Below are 20362 nucleotides of genomic sequence, written 5' to 3'. Positions count from 1 at the left end.
GATGATTGACAGGCTGGTTTACGGTGACAGAATGCATGTATGCAAATTTTATGATGTGGTAGTATGTCAACGGGTTATCTCACATAGCCAGACCTTGAGACTAACGGCAGAAGGTCTGGACTCATAGCAGCTTTCATTGGCCAAGGACCGCCCAGAGGTTGTCTAACTGATATGTAAAGTAACCAATCACAGTTTGTTTTGTCCCGCGTCATGTTTAGGGGCGTGAAAATGTAACATCGATGTCCGTACAATAACAGGCCGGTGTGTAAAACTCTAGGACGTGTTTCAAAGAGTCTATGCCACATACTTCACATACTAGTTCCCAGCGTTTAGTTGATCCTGACAAGCGCTCATTGTCACAGTTGTAAACACGATGCCGCTCTTGTTCCATGAGTGGGTTTGGCATCTTTGTTTCCAGGCGAACCGTAAAAGAACGCGACACACACGTCTCCTGGACATCCTGTAGAATTCAACCAATCAGATGACGACTTTGAAAATCCTGAAGTGTTTCCAATTCAGTGTGCCATATGCATCAGACATTCGGCCAGCGGTACGTGGGCTGACGTTTGAGGCTGAGACTAGTCAACGGGCGGAGCGGTGGCTCGCTGTCGCCTCACAGCAAGACGGTCCCTGGTTTGAGCCCCGGCTGAGCCAGGAGTCCCTTCTGTGTGGAGTTTGCATCTTCTCCCCGTGTCAGCGTGGGTTTCCTCCTGGCGCTCCGGTTTCCCGGTAAGATGGATTGGAAATGGTGTAAAAATGGATGTGTGTGTGAGTCCCAAGCCATGGGGAGGGTTGGGAAAGACCTGGCAACCTATCCCAGAAAAAATCATTGCAAAAAAAATCCATGGGCAGTCTCTCGCGTACGGTGAGAGATGGCCATAGAATCGCCAAAAGTAGCATATGACTAAAATTATAATAGATAGATAGTATGTAATTTGTGTACTCTTCTGCTACAAACTCAAAAGTATCTACTTTTTCTTCTCAAAAGAGTACATACTTTTAGGACATATAGTATAAGGGATGTAGCACATTTCTGAGAGTGGGGTGACAACTAACCCCAGTCTGCATTTTACCATAAAGGCAATCTAAAACTCCCAGCGGAGAGGTCGGGCTCTACTTGCATTACCAAATGTTTTCCCAAATCAATCCATGGCGAAGCACATATGATATCATGGATGACTTCATTGGTCAAGGGAATTCATAGTCCAGTAACTGCGTTGGCATTTATCCCACATCTCTCATCTCTGGCTAAAAGGCTCCTGGCCTGGCCTGCACTAAGAAATTAGATCATAGACCTCAAGTTTAAGGTGCCACGATCGGAACAGACTCTTGTTTCAAACAGATATGCTCGGCTATTTGAGAAGAGCTGGACAAAAACCACATAAAGACCTATGGCCCGCATTGAGATATGCAATGATTTGATGTGCTCGAATCCAGCGGCCTGAGAAGAAAGTAATTTCTCTGAGAGCGTCATTTTCAAATGCTTGTTAGCTGGATCAAGCTGCTTTGTGATAATCTCTGTTAATTACTTCTGAGTAAATGTTCCAGAAGAGAAGAAGAACACATTCATCAGGAGAAATTCCCTTAAAGGGACAGTTCACTCAACAATTAAAAATTCCGTTATCATTTAGGCCGTGTGTCCATCAAAGAGTTTTTTTTCCAGAGGCTAGCATATTTTCCAAATTGTTTTCAATGGGAACGCCGCGTTTTTTAAACGCCAGCAGCGTGACAAGGCACCGAGCGTTAGGGTTAACCCTGCATTTTTTTACCTGTTGCGGAGGGTTGTTCTAGAAGAATGTTCTACTTTGGGTAAAACACAGCGCTCATCACTGTCACTTTTTACCTATAGCCGTCCAATCACTGTGGAGGAGGGGCGGGACACATACCACGCCGGCCAACCGTCACATTCTCCTTGCACAACAATAACAAACGACAACAACAAGCACATCTCTTCATCCAAAACTAGTCCCAGAGCAAGTATGTTACATTGTGCTGACATTTTTATATTCAGAAACTATTTGCGAAATCAGACACTAGTAACAGTTCTGTGGATATTCCGTATCATAGCACATATAGCGTCTCAACTGAAAAAACCCCGCTGCGCCGCCGAAGCACTAACAATCGTCCACAGCAAGTTGTTTCAGAAGAGCCCTGGGGCCTCATTTATAAAACGGTGCGTAGGATCCTTACTAAAAGTGTACGTGCGCTCGAAAGCCAAAAATGCCGTACGCAAAAAAATATTCAGATTTATACAACCGTGCGTCTGCCAGAACCTGCGCAGAATTCACTTTATAAATCCCGATAAATCTCAGTCAGCGGAAGATTGTGCGCACACGCGTCTCCTCCCCGAAATAACCATATATGGAGCTTACAACGCCTAGTTTTACTATGCATATCCTCATCTGCATATTATTTGCATATGATTATTCATCCACGTGATAACATGTTTAACGGTAAAACACATTAGGAAAATATGAAATACGGATGTGCCGTCACATTACATTAATAAAAATCACAAGCCTATCCTTGCCTTGTTTTTGAATAAACAAATAAAAATGTGTAAAATACATTTCAGAGAAAGTTTCTCAATCTCACTGGCCAAATAGTATTTTTAATTGATTATATGTTTAATGGAAACAGATAGACCTTGTGCATTATTTGCACGAAACTATTTTCTCAGACAATCTGCTATTATCATGATAAGCAATTATGTATGTAAAACATTAAAACACAGAATGCCAGAGGAAAAGTCTTCAAAAGCATTGCATCCACAACAAATATTTCTCTATTTATTGAATATAAAACAATGTTGTAACTTCTCAGTAATGATTTCATGTAGTTTAAGTGTTTAACTCCATTAATCGGAATGGCATATTTAATCTAAATGTTTATATCAAAAGTAAAACATAGTTTAAATCAATATTTTATTTATTTAAAGTGTCATTGCAATCATGCACTCTATGATTATGACTCGTAATAAAGATTTACGGTTTTCCTTCATCTGCCGTTAGATAGGCTATATATGCGTCAGTTTCACTAAACGGCCCAACGCGCTCGCTGCGCGGACATTTAAGAAGGGATGGATATTTGCTTCAAGTGATAGGCTTGGTGAGTGAAATTATATTTGTATTATCTTTCTGTATATGTATCATTTTCTTTAGATTTTCTGTCTAAAAGTGACCAAAAAGACATTTAACTCCAACTCACCATCGGTGTCGCCAATTCCCTTTGTCTTCAGAATGTACGCACGGTCAAGAGCATCCTTACGTTGCGCACTTATTTACGCCAAGTTTATTTTTTATAAATTCCGATATGTGCGTGGAAAAATGCGTACGCATATTTCTATGCCCATTTTGTGCGTACGCAACGTTTTCAGGCCCCTGGGGCCTCATGTACAAAGACTTGCGTTGAATTCATACTAAAACATTGCGTACGGACAAAGCTGTAAATGTGCGTACGCACAAAAAAAAGCAGATGTATGAATCTCTGCGTACGAAGGATCCCACGCATATTCTCTTTGTACATCCCAATTAACGTAAAATTGAGCGCACATGCACGAGCACAACGCCCCACCCAGTCTCCTCCCCCAATTAAATTAATTTAAATATGGTAATTAGTCCAATTTGGCAAAAGAAACCTGCAAGAACATGGCTAAAGCAAGCAAGAAACGAGATTTCACTGAAAATGTCTTCTATGTGAATATATAGTAAAGTGTAATTTATTCCTGTGATCAAAGCTGAATTTTCAGCATCATTTCTCCGGTCTTCAGTGTCACATGATCCTTCAGAAATCATTCTATTATGATGATTTGATGATCAAGAAACATTTTTGAGTATTATCAGTGTTGAAAACAGGTGTGCTTCTGCTTCATATTTTCGTGGAAACCGTGATATAGTATTTTCAGGATTCTTTAATGAATAAAAACTTAAATCAAACAGATATAGTTATATACAGATATATTTTGTAACATTATAAATGCATTTACTCTCACTTTTAAACTAATTCAATGTGTCCTTGCTGAATAAAAATGATTACTTTCTTTTTTTATCTTTACTGACCGAATTAATGAAGTTTATTTTTTATTCCTTAAGCCAACGCTGCCATTGCTAGACGGGTTGTATCAATTTGGACATGCTTTATATATGTTCTTACTTAATTGCATAATAGAATATTTTAATAAAACTCATGTGACAATAATATGTCAAATAATTTATCAATTACAAATTATAAGCAATATCTGACAGCTGGTGGTGCGATAGAACAATTCGTAGTGTAATGTTTGCCACTTCACTTTATTGCCTCTATGAGTCGCCAACGGACAAAAATCGGGACAAATGTACGTACGACATGAAGTTTACTTGGAGGAACGCACATTCTTACGTTAATTTCACTGTTAGTACATCTGGCCGTGAACGTGAAAGCTGACGTACGCCGTGTTTTTGTGCGTACGCAGTGTTGATACATGAGGCCCCTGGTGTTTTCTGCTGGCTAGTCACCGTCGAATTGTTTCAAACATGTATGACTTTCTGATGTGGAACAAAAAATAAAAATCTTTTGAAAAATTATATTAATGCCTGTTTTTTTATCCATACAATGAAAGTCAACGGGGTTCAATATTGTTTGGAAATAATAATAAAAAAGGCATGAGCAGTTTGGATGAATAAACCTTTTCATCTACGATCGACTGACTGGTTTTAAGGCTTTTTAAGATCACAGGTGGCTCAGTGTTGGCAATGCCACTCTCCCTCACAGACTAATGATGCATGACACATGGCATAAGTATGGCTCATTGCCCAGCACTGAAACCGCCGTGTTTGCCATAGTTTAAAGTCAGCTGCTGAAATAATGATGCTGTTGCGTTTCTCTTACAAAACAAAACAAAAAAAACAGATGAAGTGAAACTTGCTTTTAGCAATGCAACTACACAGTTGCTCGATTTTGTGCCAGAAATTGTATTTTTGTTTCTATTTTTTTTTTCTAAAGACAGCTAAACCGAACACATTTACATTGCATTAATGCATCTGACACTCATCCAAAGCGATGTACACTGCATTCGAAATTTTTTCACTCGAACATGTTTATCACTTCATGCATTCCCTGGCAACCAATCTCATGACCTTGGTGTTGCTATCGCCATACTCTTCTTTCTGAGCTACAGAGATGAAGAAAATCCAAGAAACGACAGTTTCTCAAAGTGACTGACACTATTGACACACTATAGAGCGGTCCGACCCCTTCCGTTCCTCGAGGAAATCTTAATTAGATCCAAGGAGGTCTAAGGATTATCTGTTTTTTTCCACACTGTCTCCATTTTGCTTCCGTCTATCAGCCGGTCGCTGTAATTCCACACTGAAATGCCACCAGACGAGCACATCCACAATATGCTTAGTTTACTTAGGAAGTGCTGAAACAGGTATTCTGCAGCTAATGCGGTGTGGAAAGGTCCTCTGGGAGGGGAAACTAATTTTCTTTTCTTTTTTTTCAGCACCTTTGGAGCATTTCAGGAACAATTATAGTTAACATGAAATGGCTTTTGCAACCATTTTACTGCTGTAAGGTGATGCATTTTCAAGTGAAATTAGAAGAAAAATTATTTTCATGATTGGGTCATGAAAAATAGGTGAAATATACCAGTGCTGCCTCTTCATATCTACCACAATTTGCTATTATTGCAGCAATATTAAACAACATTAATTACAGCATTGAATATTGGCAAGACTTTAGAAAGTTTGCATTACCTACAACCATGACTTAACAGCTAGTGGCTATTGGTTAAAATGATTTTGCCTTCCCAGATACATTTTCCCCTAAAAATCAAAATATGATTTATTCTATTAAACATACATTCTGTTTTCGCTCATAGATTTATGTTTCTCTTCAGGTTCAACACATTACTTTTAAAATTAACTTTCCACAACACTGTATATATATGAGGATCGTCACATTTGTGTGGTCCATGGCATCAAAAAGTTTGAAAACCCCTAGATCAGATGACAACAGTTAAAAAAGGAAAATCGTTTGAGAAGCGGAGCAAGTACAAGAAAACAATCATTTTTCAAATCTTTATAATAACATTTAACGATAAATCATTGTTAATAAGACCTCAAATGTGTATTAAGAAAGTAAAGAGGGTCCATTTTAATTTTTTGACTTTAAAGCACACTTGTCACGTTTCAGAACAGGCATTTGGCACCGTGCGCCACGTGTGTCATTCATTGCGTTTGACAGCCCACAATTGCTCTTAGTCACCATTAATAATAGCCAACAAATGCTCACTGGGTTCATTTGTGCTTTTTAACTTAGACTGTGTGTGTGAGTGTTTCACAGAGGAGAACGGGGCCCACACACACCGAGGATTCACTTGAGCCCTCCCACGCACTCTCTAAACCATCCTATACGCCGTCAGGAGCGGAGATTGTGTGAGTGGAGCTCCCATGTGGCTTCACATTTCATTTACAAGGCACTTGCCTCTATTTTTCCACATGCCATTCGGTCTCTTCTGGCGAGCACAGGTGTGCAGACAGAAAATTATGAAGTTATATTAAAAATACGGCTCATAATACTGCCTAATGTCAATATATAATTAATATTTGTATATATAATATTGATTTACCCATCACCCCCACACCTCATGATATCACAGTCTCTTTGTCCTCATGCTGTCTTCGGCCACTCCTCTACCCTCTTTTCATCCGGCAGCGCGTGGTCTTTGATGGCGGCGAGGGGCTGGCGGTGGAACCCAGGGGAGTGGCGGTCAAACTCACAGCCCATGTTTCTCCGTTCAGTAATCCACAGGCTGAACACGGGGGTCTGTTAATAATAGATCACACAAGTCTAGAATGAGAGCCACATATGGAACTGAGGGGGTTCTGAGATGCATAAACAGCCATGGCAAATATAAGTTAAACGAACTGAAATACACATTTTGTCTCATATTTTTATCAAAATACAAGTCATAATATATATATTCCCCAATAGTGGATAATTTGTCAGTAGAATCCTGCTATTTATTTGACACTGACTTGAAAATCTTGCGCAACATATCTGTATTAAAATGTACTATTGGATATATAGCCACCATGAAATCGAAAATGACAATTATTTTTTTTATTTTTATGAAATATTACAGTACATGTGGCTTTTGGTTTCACATTAGGTTTTATAATATACTAATATACTAAACCACTGCTATTGAAAATAAACATTTGTGGATTATATATGCTTGTGATATAACAGACAACAGATTTAGAATGCATAATTATGAGGCAGCTTAACTTTATTCGATTAAAACATGATCACAAAGAAGTGATTTTTCAGCAGGTCGGATCATAATTAACCTGCAGTGATCCAGAATTAATTACTGTCACCTGATGAGCAATTAACTTCCTCTTTAAACGTTCACAGGGCGCAAACACACTCTTTCTCTTCTTATGCTGTCCTATAAGCAGCCCTGAAGATTATTTCTGGTGAGCATATAAGACGCATTACATCACTTTACATTAAACTAAAACACATTTACTGCTTTTTAGCTTTTTGTATCAAAATGAGCAAAACCGAGAAACCTTTATCCACGCTTTGGGGTAAGATTTTACGCTTTATACTCTTGAAGTAAAACATATCAAACTTACTAACATTGGATAGTTAATCTATCCACGACACTTTGTTTTAGGTTGTGAACTCAATGAATCTAACAAAGAAGAGTCCTTTAAGACGGATGATACGAACCATCAACACCAGCTGGCACTGAGAACGGTTGGTTCAGTTATTATCGAAGTAAACTCGACGTTTTATCTATAATGGTTGCCATTAACTCGTTAATATTTACTTTGAAGATGTGTCTGGGTCACACCGCTAAAGATGAGTTTAATATTGTCGAGTTGGTCACTGGTGAGGCCAACAACCGCGCGAAAGCTGTTCCCATCGCAACACTACACGCTAAATCCATGCCTACGGTAAGATATTACTTTATTTGCATATATAGGCCTAATATGAATACAGTTTTAAGTGTATAATGCATCATTGTAGTTCATTAAACATTAACCCTGTACTGTCCTACTGTCATTCCAGTGCACAAAGCTCGCTCGCTAAAACATACCCATAATGCCACTATTTTCACTACTTAGTTTTTTTTTTCTTGACCCCAATTTATTGTTTTAATATGAAGTATTCAAACAATATTGCTTTCCACTAATGGAGTCTTATAGGGATAGTTCCCCAAAAAATAAAATTCTGTCATTAATTACTCGCACTGTCTCACATGTCACTCACAATTACTCACATGTCACTCTAAAGCCGTAAGACAGACTTTCAACTTCGGAACACAAATGAAGATCTTTTTGATGGAATCTGAGAACTTTCTGTTCCTCCATTGACACTGACAGCTACGCAACTACTACTTTGACGCTTCAAAAAGTTCATAAAGAGATCGTAAAACTAATGCATATGAATTGAGTGGTTTAGTCTGATTTTTCAGAAGAGTCAATCACTTTATATGATGAACACATTGAATTTAGGCTTTTATTCACATAAACATTCATCAACTCGCACATCAGTTGTGGTAAACGGAAGCTCAAGCATGTTTGCTTGATGTGTGAGAACCAATGAGGTTCATTCTTGTTACACAGCACGTTTGAGCTTCCACAAGAACCTATGAGGTTTGTTCATGTGCGTCAAGCAGGTTCGGTTGAGCTGCTTATTTTCGCTGATCAATGTTTATATGTGAATAAAAGCTAAATTAAATCTCTTCACCCTTTAAAGCTTATTTTGAATGTGTGTACGTACAGTACCCCTAACATTTTAACAGTCCGTGTTCCTCATGAGATTTCATTCTCCATCAGGTCAACCTGTCTGGCTTGGATCTTCATCCACCTGTGACCTTTCGCCTGAAGCATGGCTCTGGGCCGGTGTATGTCGGAGCAGAACATGTGGCCCGTGAGTGGCCACTTCAGCTCTTTTAACTGCTACTTTCTTTAGTTAAGCTACCATTTAAGTCATGTCAATCTCTTCCAGTGGAGGAGTATTCTGATGAAGAGCTGGATGAAGAGATGGATGAGGAGGAAGAAGAGGAAGATATTGAAGAATCACCGGTTAAGAAAGTCTCAAAAAATGGTGCTGGCAAAGTAAGGCCTCGTCTCATAGCTCCCAAATCATTGAAATTAAATTGTACCAATTCTCACTGCTCCCATTTATTTTTAAAGCGAAAGAAGCCAGAAAAGGAAGAGGAGTAAGTTAAATCTGACATTTGAGTTTTCATTTTGTTTTCTGCAAAGCAAACTAATCAAATGTTTCCTAAATGCAGGGAAGCCTCAGATGGTGAAAATCCACCCAAAAAGGTGCCTCTTTTTCTTATGGTTTTCTTTTTTTCTAAAGTGCAAGTGTATAATATTGTTTTTGTTTCCTTCAGGGTAAAGGAAGGGGGCGGAAGGCACAATCTGCGAAGGTGTGACAAGGCAAGGACCTGCAGATGAGTGCACTAGTTAGATCATGTAGTGACTCAGGCATTGATCATGTTCTCTCATTGCAGATGTGGATGGGAAGTGCTGCTTTCCTAGAAGGCCGCTGCTGGACATTTGAGTTGGGAGCTCAAATTTCTCACCATGGTCCCAATGTAGCTATGCTTCATATCAATAAAACTGTTGGAGGGGAGAGAGAGACTTGTCTCATTTTATCCAGGCAAAAAGTATGATTGGGTTGATGTAAATCTGTCTGCAGCTGTTAATGCAACCGAAGCTCCAATTAAGAGATTTTAGAGTAAGAATCTGGGCTAAAATAGAAGCAAATAAGAGTCTGTAAACATTAAAATACTCCCTTCAATAGTACACCCCCAAAACATACAGTCTGCATGGTAAACATTATTTTTAGCATGAAAATTGCTGTAACCACTCCAGTCTTAAACAAAATTACTTGCTACAAAAACTATTTTCTGTGTCGTATGCTATGAATATTGTTGGCTCTGAGATGAATTGCTTGTGTTCCTCTTTCAAACAAACTTTCTTTGGATAAAAGCATCTAAATGTAAAAAAAAATAAAAAAATATCCCAACTTCATTGCCATGACAAGTGACTTTACAGTTCAAATAATACAAGTTTTATTAAAATAAGCATCCCATTTCTGCTTTTAAAACCTCCCAAATTGGCCATATTTACTTTTGTTGTTAGTGCCTAACTGTAACCTCGATTGATTTCAAAAAGAGTCTAAATTATTTGTGGTAATTAACATACCACAAATGCAGTGATTTAGCTTTACTAAAACCTGAACCTGGAATTTTCTTTAACTAGCCTGGATGCATTTTTTTCTATCCAAGCAACTTGGTGGATTACTAGAGTACAGGTGTGTTTATTGGCTTCAAAAACCTCCTCTGGTGTCCAAACCATATTCCCCCCTCCCTCTGTTCCTCCTTAGGCAAATAAGTTAATGATTCAATTGGAGAAAAAAGGCCAGTCTCAATTATTTTGGACATCCTCTGCTTTGTAAAACTGCTCAATTTCAGCTGTTTTCCTCTGTGAATGTGATGCTGCTCTCCTTTGAAAGGTCAGAAGCAAATACCAATGATTCTGCTCGACGTTTTTATTTACATCTGTTGGAGTTCAACAAATTTGCAGTGACTGCTGAGAGGGAAAGACAGCGCTCACTGGTCAAGATTCATTTACCTGACCTGAAGCCCCCACGGGTATCAGCATGGCTCAAATAAAGGGCATGTTTACAGTGAGAATTTTAGGAATTAAATATGTTCGCTTTAACATCTTTATTTATGTGTACAAACAGTGCTCAAAATAAATCCTCAGTGTATTTGTGCTTCCAGTTAAATGCATTCTGGACAGGGGTGATTCTCCACACAATCTATCCTGTTAAGAGAGAAAGAAAATAGTGACTAAATGATTCACCTCCTTTCACAATTAAATATACTTATCATTTAAAGGGGTCATACACTCACGTTTTTCATGACCATTTTCCACTCTCTCTATGACCCTAAAACAATTTTTTTGCAGCTTTGCCTTAAAGACTTCCATGTAAACATCCACTTTGCATTTGAAATTAGCAATAGCCTGCATTACATTGTGATAGGATCACACTTCTGCTTCTCGCAATAAAGAAAAGACAGCAGGTAATATCCTCTAAGTATTCCTCTAGACTAATTTGTTAACCGACAGAAAATGTTGTTGACATGAACACAAATCCAAGGTGTCTAACAATACTGACAATAGTTTTGAGTTCTCAAAGTTAAAGTATGTTTCAGTACAAACGGTCTCAAAATATCAAGGAAAATTAGGTTCCTCATCATATGACCCCCTTAAATGTAAAGCAGGCCAGTGCAGTTTTAAGCTTAACCTTGTTGAGTCTTCTAGTCGACTTCTGCTTTTTTGAGGTACTTCTTCATCACGGAGTTGACATCCTCGCTGCCCTCGGCTTCCAGCCTCTCTCCTTGAGGCCCACGGCGCTTCTGAGATCCACCAGAACTTGAAGAGTCTGAGTCTGACTCCCTACGTGACGCTCTGGACGGTGGTAACTCCCCAAAGTGCACGCTGAGGGCTCGTCTCTGGCCCGTTCTGGAGCCGCTAGAAGCCAGGCTGCTGGTGGACTGCGCTCGTCGGATTGCTGGGAGAATGTCTGAGCTGGTGTCCCCTGCATTAACTCCGGCCCTCTCCTGATTTCCAATGAGTCTGCGATTCTGGAACACAAGGGGTTCTGCTCCAAATTGCGACTCTCCGGTTTCGGCCACCAGGCCACCAAGTAGACGATGGCGGATTGGTTGATAGGGGCCAAGAGGAGGCATGGCTTTTGAGCTGGGCTCCTCTTCCCCTTCCTCAGGGATGGCGAGGTTGGACAAGTGGCGGCGGGAACTTGAGGTGGAGGTCACGGAGGCGAGGGAGTCACAGGAGCTGAAGCGGTTCATCTTTCCTGCGGTGGTTGTGGTGGTGGAGGACGTTGGGCTTGCCTCGGATAGGGAGCGGAGGCTGAAGGCACGGGGCAGGTGGGGACTAGGAGGTTTCAGTATGCCGGGTCGAGGCAGGTCCTCCAGACCTTCCTCTGCTTCTAGCGACAGCGCTGAGGCCCTGCGGCGTAGGGTGGAGGCCCCTGTCGTCTGATAGATGGGAAGGGACACTGTGCTACCCTCGCCTGCCTCAGAGCCTTTTTCCCACCCAGCGCGCTTCTTCCTCAGACCCTCCAGAAGCTCAGATAAGGCCGTGGATGACGACGCTCTGCCAAGACCTCCAGAACTTTCTTTGACATCTTCGTCCATGTCTTGCGTGCAAGATCTATCGTGGGAAATAAAAGACAATAACAATGCATATATAACTAAGGATAAGTCTTTTGTCATTGTTTACTCACCCTCATGTGTAAATGAGGGTAATTAATGAGTAAGGGTTTTTTGCTTTTTTTCATGGAACACAAAAGGAGATGTTTTGTGGTATCTGAAAAGACATGACTAATTGACATTTATGTCAATCTTTACATTGTCATAGCAGGCTACACTCGTTTGTTAAATGTCTGATGCATAAGGTAGACAAAATTGGAAACACTTTTGCGAAGTCAGAAGTCTAAATTTTCCAGATTTCCAAGAGTCTGTAACGCATACCTGTCAACACTCCCGTTTTTCCCGGGTTTCTCCCGTTTTTTAGCCCTATCTCCCGGACCCCTCCCGGTTTGTTATTTCTCCCGGGAAACTCCCGTAATTTGCATGGCCCAAACTCCTTTATGAATAATCGGACCAATATGTTGACCAGTTGCCAGATCTTGTATTAAATGCATTATATTCACACACCATATACAATTTCAACCCGTTTGTCATCTCAACCTGGCAACCTATACCCCAGTTGCGCAGTCGCCGAAAGCTTAACCTGAAAGCGACATTAAACCTCATCATGGTGAACAGGTATACTCATCTACTCACTAATCTACGTTTCCACCAAAATTACCTGGAACAATTTGTCCCAGAAACTTTTTTTCCCCAGACCTGTTGCTGACTGCGTTTCCATTGTGGTCTAAAGTACCCTAAAGATTAGGCAAATTAGTCCGGTGATAGGAATGCGGGTGATTTTCCAGTTCCCGCAGGATTTTGTATCCGACATATAAGCTTAATAATGCCTGAACCTCGTGGTTGGTCCATCAGTCATATTTTTTTTAACTCCACTGTTGATAAGAATAGCAAACAACTCTTACTGCAGGCACCACAACAAACTTTTAAAAATGGTGGTTCAAATAAAATGCTGGGTGAAGTCAACCAATCAAAATTCTGCGTGAACTCAACCAATCATCATGTTCAGCGCCCATGTCCCACCCCCGAAAGTTTCCTGAACTTCAAAAAAGTAACTACCTCACGAGCAGGGACTTTCTGAGTTTCTGAATTCAGGGACTTTCTGAATTTTTACCCGGAACTTCATTAAGACCTTGGTTCCTGCGGTCGAAACACACAGTACCACCCCAAAGTCCCTAGTTCCTGGGAAAAGTTCCTGCGGTGGAAACGTGGCTACATGTAGCTTTTTACTTCTACCGATTGTATTTAGGCTTCAAAATTCATTGTGATAATTTGTGAAGAATTTTATGATGAACAAAACGTCTAAGAATCATTAACTTTTCTTGGAGATTATTTTCTGCTATAATCCAAAGGCCAATGGAAAAACAATCCTATTGGGTTTTTGTCAGAGTCGACTTTCATTTTACAGAAATAATGACTGAAATAATCTCCTGTTGTGTTTCATACAGAATTGGAGGCATGCGATATCACCAATATGCTCCTACTGTGTCTTCTAAAAAAAATGACAATTTACCCAATCTGGCCTGATCATGTTGACTTTGTTTATTGAAGTACACTAGTGCTGATTGGCCTTTGTTGCTATGTTACCTGAAACTGTAGGTGCTCATGGTGTCGGTGACAGACTGGCGTCCAGAACTGCTTCCTGCGTAAGGAGAAGTTCCACCTCCTCGGCCCCCTCGCGGCACACCCGCCCAATGACGGATCCCTTCACCAACGTCTTCGGTGCCCACACTGGATCCGACACTGGACATGGTGTCGCTGAAATTCAAACCCCACGTCACTCAATTTTCCAGTGTAAAAATTATATAATGCCTTTCATCGGAAAGATCAACAGTGTTGCAACATGCTCTCACAGCGCAAGCGATCGAATCAATATAAGCCTGCATTCAGAATATGATATGATATAATATGATCATGCACATGGCTTGAGATGAGATCTCTCATGATGGGTGCTGTAACGCCACACATGGGGGTGATATTAGCTCTGAAATCCTCATTGCTACCCAGCAGGCCATGTGTGTTCAGTGAACTGTGAGTTCATTAGTCTTGAGAGCGCTGTCATCATCAGGACTCGTAGGGGCACAACGCACTGATCCACAGCCTGTTTACAGACTTACTAAAGCTGTTTGCCTGAGATCCCAAAACATAAGCTTTGATCCAAGAGCTAGTGAGCTGCCTTGCAGCTTATTGCCTAAACAGGCAGCTACCTTTCTAATGGAGCATCCTACACTAAAAGAGGGTTTTCATAGCGATGCAATAGAAGAACCATATTGGGTTTGCCAAAGAACCTTTCTGTGAACAATTATTAAAAGACCCATTTTTTCTAAATGTGAAGAATATTTTAATAATCTGAAGAATATTTTAATAATCTGAAGAACCTTTTTTCATTATAAAGAACCTTTTGTGCAATTGAAAGGATCCATGGATGTTAAAGGTTTTTCATGGAACCATCAATGCCAATAAAGAACATATATTTTTCCTTTTTGAATTTGAAGATCAAGCTAAATTGTACTTGACTTGTCTTTTGGGAAACATGCAAGCATCTTCTGTTGCTTCCGAAGTGGAGTACTAAATGAGGTTCAATCCCCGGTTCCACCTGACCAAGTGTCGAGGTGTCCATGAGCAAGACACCTAACCCCGGCTGCTCCCGACGACCTGGATGGCGCCTTGCATGGCTGACACCGCCGTCTGTGTATGAATGAGTGAATGAATGGGTGAATGTGAGGCAATATGTAAAGCGCTTTGGTGGCCATTGGGTCTGTGAAAGCGCTATATACAGTAAATGCAGTCCATTACCATTCTGCAAGGGGTGTGTAAACTTTTGAGCACAACTTTAAGAGTGTAGACATGAATCCTCATAAGTTTTTTTACTGTATAAATACATAATAACTGTCACCTATTAAACGTTAATAATAAAAAAATAATAATAATTAGCTTTAGTTTAAAAAAAATTGGGGGGGGGGGGGTCATGGAAGGGATAAATAATGGACAACGTCTCTGTTTTTAGCTGTGCTTTTCAGTACTGAATAAAATAAAATATGTATTATTAGCATTCTGCTCAACTTGTTTGTTGCAATGCATTGTGGGATTGATTCATCTATGGATGGATACATGTGATACTGCCTTAGAATTTGCTCAAAACAAGTGATCTGTCTTTTAGAAACCCTTTCGTGATGTGTGCACACCTCCTTAAAATGGCGGCCACTAAGTTTTGGAACAGAGATATTGCGTCAAACTTATTCTAGCTTCCAGAAGCTTTTATTCAAACATTCAAGAGAAAGGTAACAAAAACATTGTTAATTTGCTTGCATATGCCATGGGTTCACTCCTACCCTGCTCTTGTAATCGGTCTCACCTCATTCGTACAGAGATTTAAGAGTCAAAGCGCTGAGCAACCGCAACACAGTTCATTTTCCCCCTTTTCGCTCGCACAGACAATTGTAAGAGAAGAGACGCGGGGGGTCTCGGCTAACGCACATGCATTATTCAGAAGACAAAGCATGTCACAGCTGGTGAACTTTTAAAAGGACTCTCTAGCACAGAGGAAAGCTTCTTGCATTTAACAAAGCAAAGTGAAGTGGCAGTGTGGGTACGTGGCGGTTTTGTGTTCAGCGAGTAGGTGTCTGTTCACATCCGCTCAACAGAGACTCTCGACCATCTTTATGTCGTGTGAAAGGAAACTGTGACTTTGCACAAGTTCACACACACTTACAGTACTGAGCAAGTAAGCAAGCCACATTAACAGCCAAACGCAGCGCTGGCCCATCCATCAATTTTTGCTTGTCAGTTTTTGATGGGGAATTTTTAGACCAACGAGAGAAGGATGGTTATGTGTTAAGACTCCGCCAAAACCATTAAGCCACGGTTCACAAAGAGTTGCCGTGCATTTATATGCAAGAAAGAAATCGTACTGCATAAAGCAGTACATTTCATGCCGCAGCAAACGTTAATGTGTTATGCAACTAGAGCAGGAAAATATAGGGAATATATTTGCAATAATTTTTCTGGGCAATATAAAATTTAACAACATCCTTGATGACTTTAATGCACTTTTTATTAGGCTGTTAAGTTTCTTTCAGACCGTGTCATTAAACTAGTCCCACAAGCGGTTTGTGAGTATGAGAATGCTGAGACTAATATTTTAAGAGCATCTCAGATTTAAACACTATCTGTATTTGCTACTTTTAAGTTTGTTTAATTTAATAAATTAAAAAAAAATTGAAAATGTAATTATAAAAATATATTTATTAAAGGTTCAGCATTCATTTTTTTATGTTAAAATATCAATGACTAAAAATCACTAAAATTGCATATATTTAAAAGTAATAAAAATCAAGAAATTTCAGATAAATTCTATAAATTCGAAGGAAATCAAATTTTTCCCCCTATATCGTCCAGTTCAATACAAAACCATTGGCCTAGATTGAAACCCGCATTCATCCGATTGCTCATTCCCAAATGCATAACACAGAAAATGAACATGGATGCATGATAGAGAGCAACAGCAGGATGGGGAATGGAGTGCTTACAGATCTTTCCTTCTAGAGAAGGACTCCACAGCCGTCTGCACACTGTGAAGAGGGAGACGCAGTCAGAGACACACAGGAGAGGCATGGAAAGCTCAACTGGTTGGAGGTACGAGCAAAAGCAAGCATATCAAAAAATTTTGGGAAGTCTGGCGGAGAAGATCAAAGTATGTGAACTCTGATACACCGGACTGCATTTTACTATGGGTGTCGAGGGAGGAAGGCATTATTGAAGCGTTTACAGTAGCTAAGTTTAGCCTTGATTTTGGGGTGTGAGGAAAATCTCTTCACATTTCAACAATTCAGCTCAACTGAAAAAGAATGAAAGTAATTAAAAGTAACAGCAAGAAGTAAAACTTTAAATCCAAAAGGAAAACAAACTACACACACACACACACACACACACACAGTATATGCTAAATATATACCGTTTGTATATACACTGTTTATATATATATATATATATATATATATATACAACAATGTATACAAACTGTGTACATACATACTGTAATATAAAGTTGGGTTTGCTGAAAAATAAATTTAAGTTATAAATATGTTTTATATGTAAATATATTTAGGCTGAATTACAAATAAAATAAAATAAAATAAAATAGTCCCAAACTCTTCTGTTGGGCAACAGAAGCACAGAAAGCATGATGGGATGTATACTGTGTCCACTGGAAATTGTACACCATCCAGGCAACTTTAGCACACTGTTTTTAACACACTATGATTTGGAACACACCAATCACAATCTTGAATACTATATAGTATGTATAGTATGCAAACTCGGTTTCAGACAGTAGCTACATTTACATGGACACCTTTTGTTTTAATCAGTGAATGATGAATCGGTAGTGTTCACATGAACATAAGTGATCGGGTTGGTGTGTGTGTTTATATGTCACAAGCTTCAAATCGGAATTGATTTTTTGACATGTGCACGGTTTTCTCTGTTTGCACATACTATTCTCCTAGATTGCTTCTACATTGCTTTATCTATTTCAGGCCCTAATTATTAGATGACAAGCACATGAAATGTTGTGCCATCCTCCTTACATTAATCAAGCAGTAAAAACGCCCCTTCCTGCGCCCGAAAACAAGGACTGGTGGGACGTTGTCCTGCTCCACTTTACAGACGATGAGTGGAAGGAGGATTTTAGAATGACACGACAGTCATTTGTGACACTATATTCAACAACAACGGCTCATTCCACACGTCATACGTCATTACGGTATCTCCACATCATTGCACATGCGCAGTACTTTCCAGTTTCGGTTTTCAATTCGATCAAGTGTTTACATGTCCTCTCGATCAGATTAGAAAAGAAAAGCACCTCTTACAATCCGAATGAAATTTGAACTGGATTTGGCCAATTTATTCCAATGTGACTTTTGTGTGTGACCGACTGTGCGACTAGTCCGATTACAATCCATGTAAACGCAGACAGCGTCCTCTTGCTATGCTAGACTGAGGAATGCAAATGAAAAAGGAAATAGAAAAGGTCAGCGCACGTCGCTAGCGATACCTTTCAGTATCACTTTCATCGCTGGACTCCACCTCCTCCAGCGCAGCTTGTAGATCAACGATACGCCGGATTGATGTCTCTAGATCAGCTTGCAGGGTCTGTCTTACTGCGCTAAGCTCTTCCACTTGCATTTCCTGGAAACAGATAAGACAAGATAAAATTAGATAACGTGTGACGGTCACGCTGGATCTCCAGAGGAATAAAGACCTTGCATCAGGACAAGAGAAATCATTATCCAGGTGTTTAATCTCAAAATATGCCAATTAATTAACTGCTCGCGAAGGCTGGCATTATTAGTACACCGCTCACATTTTCTTAAGAAAGCATGTAGATGTGGCTAAGAGGTTATGAATATGAGGCCTACAGGGTTGTTTTTATCCTTTTAAATTTTTTAACACCAAAAACAACACAATTAAAATGAAAACCTAAACATCAAAAAAAAAAAAAAATGCTTCTGCATTGTCAAAACATTAATGAATATTTATATTTAAATATTTATCAATATTTTTTCATGATTAATATTTTATTACAGTAGAGATGAAACATTTAATTCACCCTAAAATTCTATTTGGCTTGAAAAAATGTATCCTATTTTAAGAGCCACTATAAATATATATATTTATAAAATTGCATATTGAAAATTTTGTAAGCATATTGCATAGTTGTTCTTGGAGTCAATTGTTTTATTTGTGATAACTCAATGAAACATGCCAAATTGTGCGGACATTATTTTGGGCCAGACTGTCGTTCAAAGAAATTATGAACACATGCAAAAACAAGTGAGAACCAACAAAATATAAATAACTGATTATGATGTGGTCAATGTATGCTTTTTCATGTGAGCTTTTTATGAACAGTATTTTTCATAAGCATGTTTTTTTTTTTTTTGCATAGAAAAATAAAACCTGTAGCTGAAGTTTGCCTTTTTTGTCAAATAAGTTTGTAAAACACCTTAACCAAGTTCAGTGTTTTGCTCTTCCCTCACATTTGAAAAAAAAAAAAAAAAAAAAAAAATTTCCCTGATATTTTGATGGTTTAATAGCGTCATTAAAAACAAATATCTCTTCCAGACATCACTTTTGGCCACTAATGTACAGTAAATATAAATTTGTAAGGAAAAAAATTTAATGAAAAGTATATTTCTCAATTTTAATGTACATTTATATTATATTTAAATTAAATTTAAAACTCTTTACAAAACACAAAAGTTACATTTAAAATACTTATTGTACTGGCCTTAATTTATACAGAGAAAAAAAATAAAATCATTATATTACAGTGTTTTTTTGGCAAGCCTTTCTCTTTAACTTCTGAAGTGCTTGTTTGCTAAAGGACAATCTTGCGCTATCGATCGCAAGCTCTTGTTTACAGAATAATTTGATAATGAGCGTTCGAGAGCCAGTGGAGCGACTGATTACACGATTCATTTTCCTCTTCCCTTCTTTGTCCGTCCCCAGTCTCATGCTCTCCTGGACGAGCCGCCACTGTCTGTCTATGATTAATTCCCATTGTCTCCTCAAGGTTATTGATACAACAAATCCCATTCCTCTCCTCTCATCTCCATGACAACCACACCTTCGCTGTTGCCCCCTCCCTTTCATAACCAATAACCTGGAGAGCCTCAGCATGTGTGTGCGCGTGTCTTAGCATCGGGAAGGAACGCATCCCAGACTTCACTCTTTGTGTATGCGCCAGGCACCGGTAACACTGTAGCTAATATTCATAATTTGACTCTCAGAACGCAGGTCACAATGCATTACACGCCGGCAGGTGCTGTACTGACGCAGGGACTCCTTTGTGTTCAATTATGAAAATGTACAGGTTTTTCAGGAGAGTTCGGTGTATTCTCCCGGGCAATAACGTGTCAGGCTCGTGGGCGGCCACTAAGGAAAATGCACCGAGCGGCTGTAGATATGAATACATTAGTTATGAGGACAGTTTCACAAAAGCTGTTCAATTTTAATGTATATTCTCAAGACAAATTCAAAGATCAAAAATGATTGCAGCATTTTTAGTTTCATGATATTACAAAAATTAAGGATTTTACA

At 39.3% G+C, this 20362-nt stretch overlaps 2 protein-coding genes across 4 annotated transcripts in view; one reads left to right on the top strand and one right to left on the bottom strand.

Moving 5' to 3' along the window:
- Window positions 1–7445: 7445 nt before the first annotated feature.
- On the top strand, window positions 7446–9457 carry npm2b (nucleophosmin/nucleoplasmin, 2b). The gene is made up of 8 exons (XM_056261584.1): window positions 7446–7580; window positions 7670–7752; window positions 7833–7952; window positions 8838–8931; window positions 9010–9119; window positions 9198–9223; window positions 9299–9332; window positions 9404–9457. Exons 1-8 carry the CDS (start codon window positions 7544–7546, stop codon window positions 9443–9445), a joined length of 546 nt encoding a protein of 181 aa, XP_056117559.1. The 5' UTR covers window positions 7446–7543; the 3' UTR covers window positions 9446–9457.
- Window positions 9458–10551: 1094 nt separating this feature from the next.
- The window catches only part of LOC130094906 (unconventional myosin-XVIIIb-like), a 53648-nt gene continuing 43837 nt past the window's right edge, over window positions 10552–20362 (bottom strand). For 2 of the 3 annotated variants that reach the window (XM_056261437.1, XM_056261438.1), the window contains 5 exons: window positions 18315–18448; window positions 16786–16827; window positions 13844–14014; window positions 11329–12257; window positions 10552–10844 (listed from right to left, as the gene is read on the bottom strand). In XM_056261437.1, the coding sequence (XP_056117412.1) occupies window positions 11342–12257; window positions 13844–14014; window positions 16786–16827; window positions 18315–18448 (1263 nt within the window). In that variant the 3' untranslated portion in view covers window positions 10552–10844; window positions 11329–11341. The remainder of the gene's footprint in view (window positions 10845–11328; window positions 12258–13843; window positions 14015–16785; window positions 16828–18314; window positions 18449–20362) is intronic. The other variant, XM_056261439.1, reaches the window with a different exon arrangement.

This window comes from Rhinichthys klamathensis, unplaced genomic scaffold, assembly GCF_029890125.1.
Source record: "Rhinichthys klamathensis goyatoka isolate OS25496 unplaced genomic scaffold, OSU_Roscu_1.1 h1tg000183l_1, whole genome shotgun sequence".
NCBI lineage: Eukaryota > Metazoa > Chordata > Actinopteri > Cypriniformes > Leuciscidae > Rhinichthys > Rhinichthys klamathensis.
The sequence above is the reverse complement of the archived record's forward strand: the minus strand, read 5'-3'. Positions and strand labels throughout refer to the sequence as shown.

Excerpts from the sequence above, each read along its gene's own strand:
- npm2b (XM_056261584.1), top strand. The coding sequence starts at position 7,544 with ATGAGCAAAACCGAGAAACCTTTATCCACGCTTTGGG. Across the intron at positions 7,753-7,832 it reads ACCAGCTGGCACTGAGAACG|ATGTGTCTGGGTCACACCGC; the intron begins GTTGGTTCAGTT and ends TTTACTTTGAAG. Across the intron at positions 7,953-8,837 it reads ACGCTAAATCCATGCCTACG|GTCAACCTGTCTGGCTTGGA; the intron begins GTAAGATATTAC and ends ATTCTCCATCAG.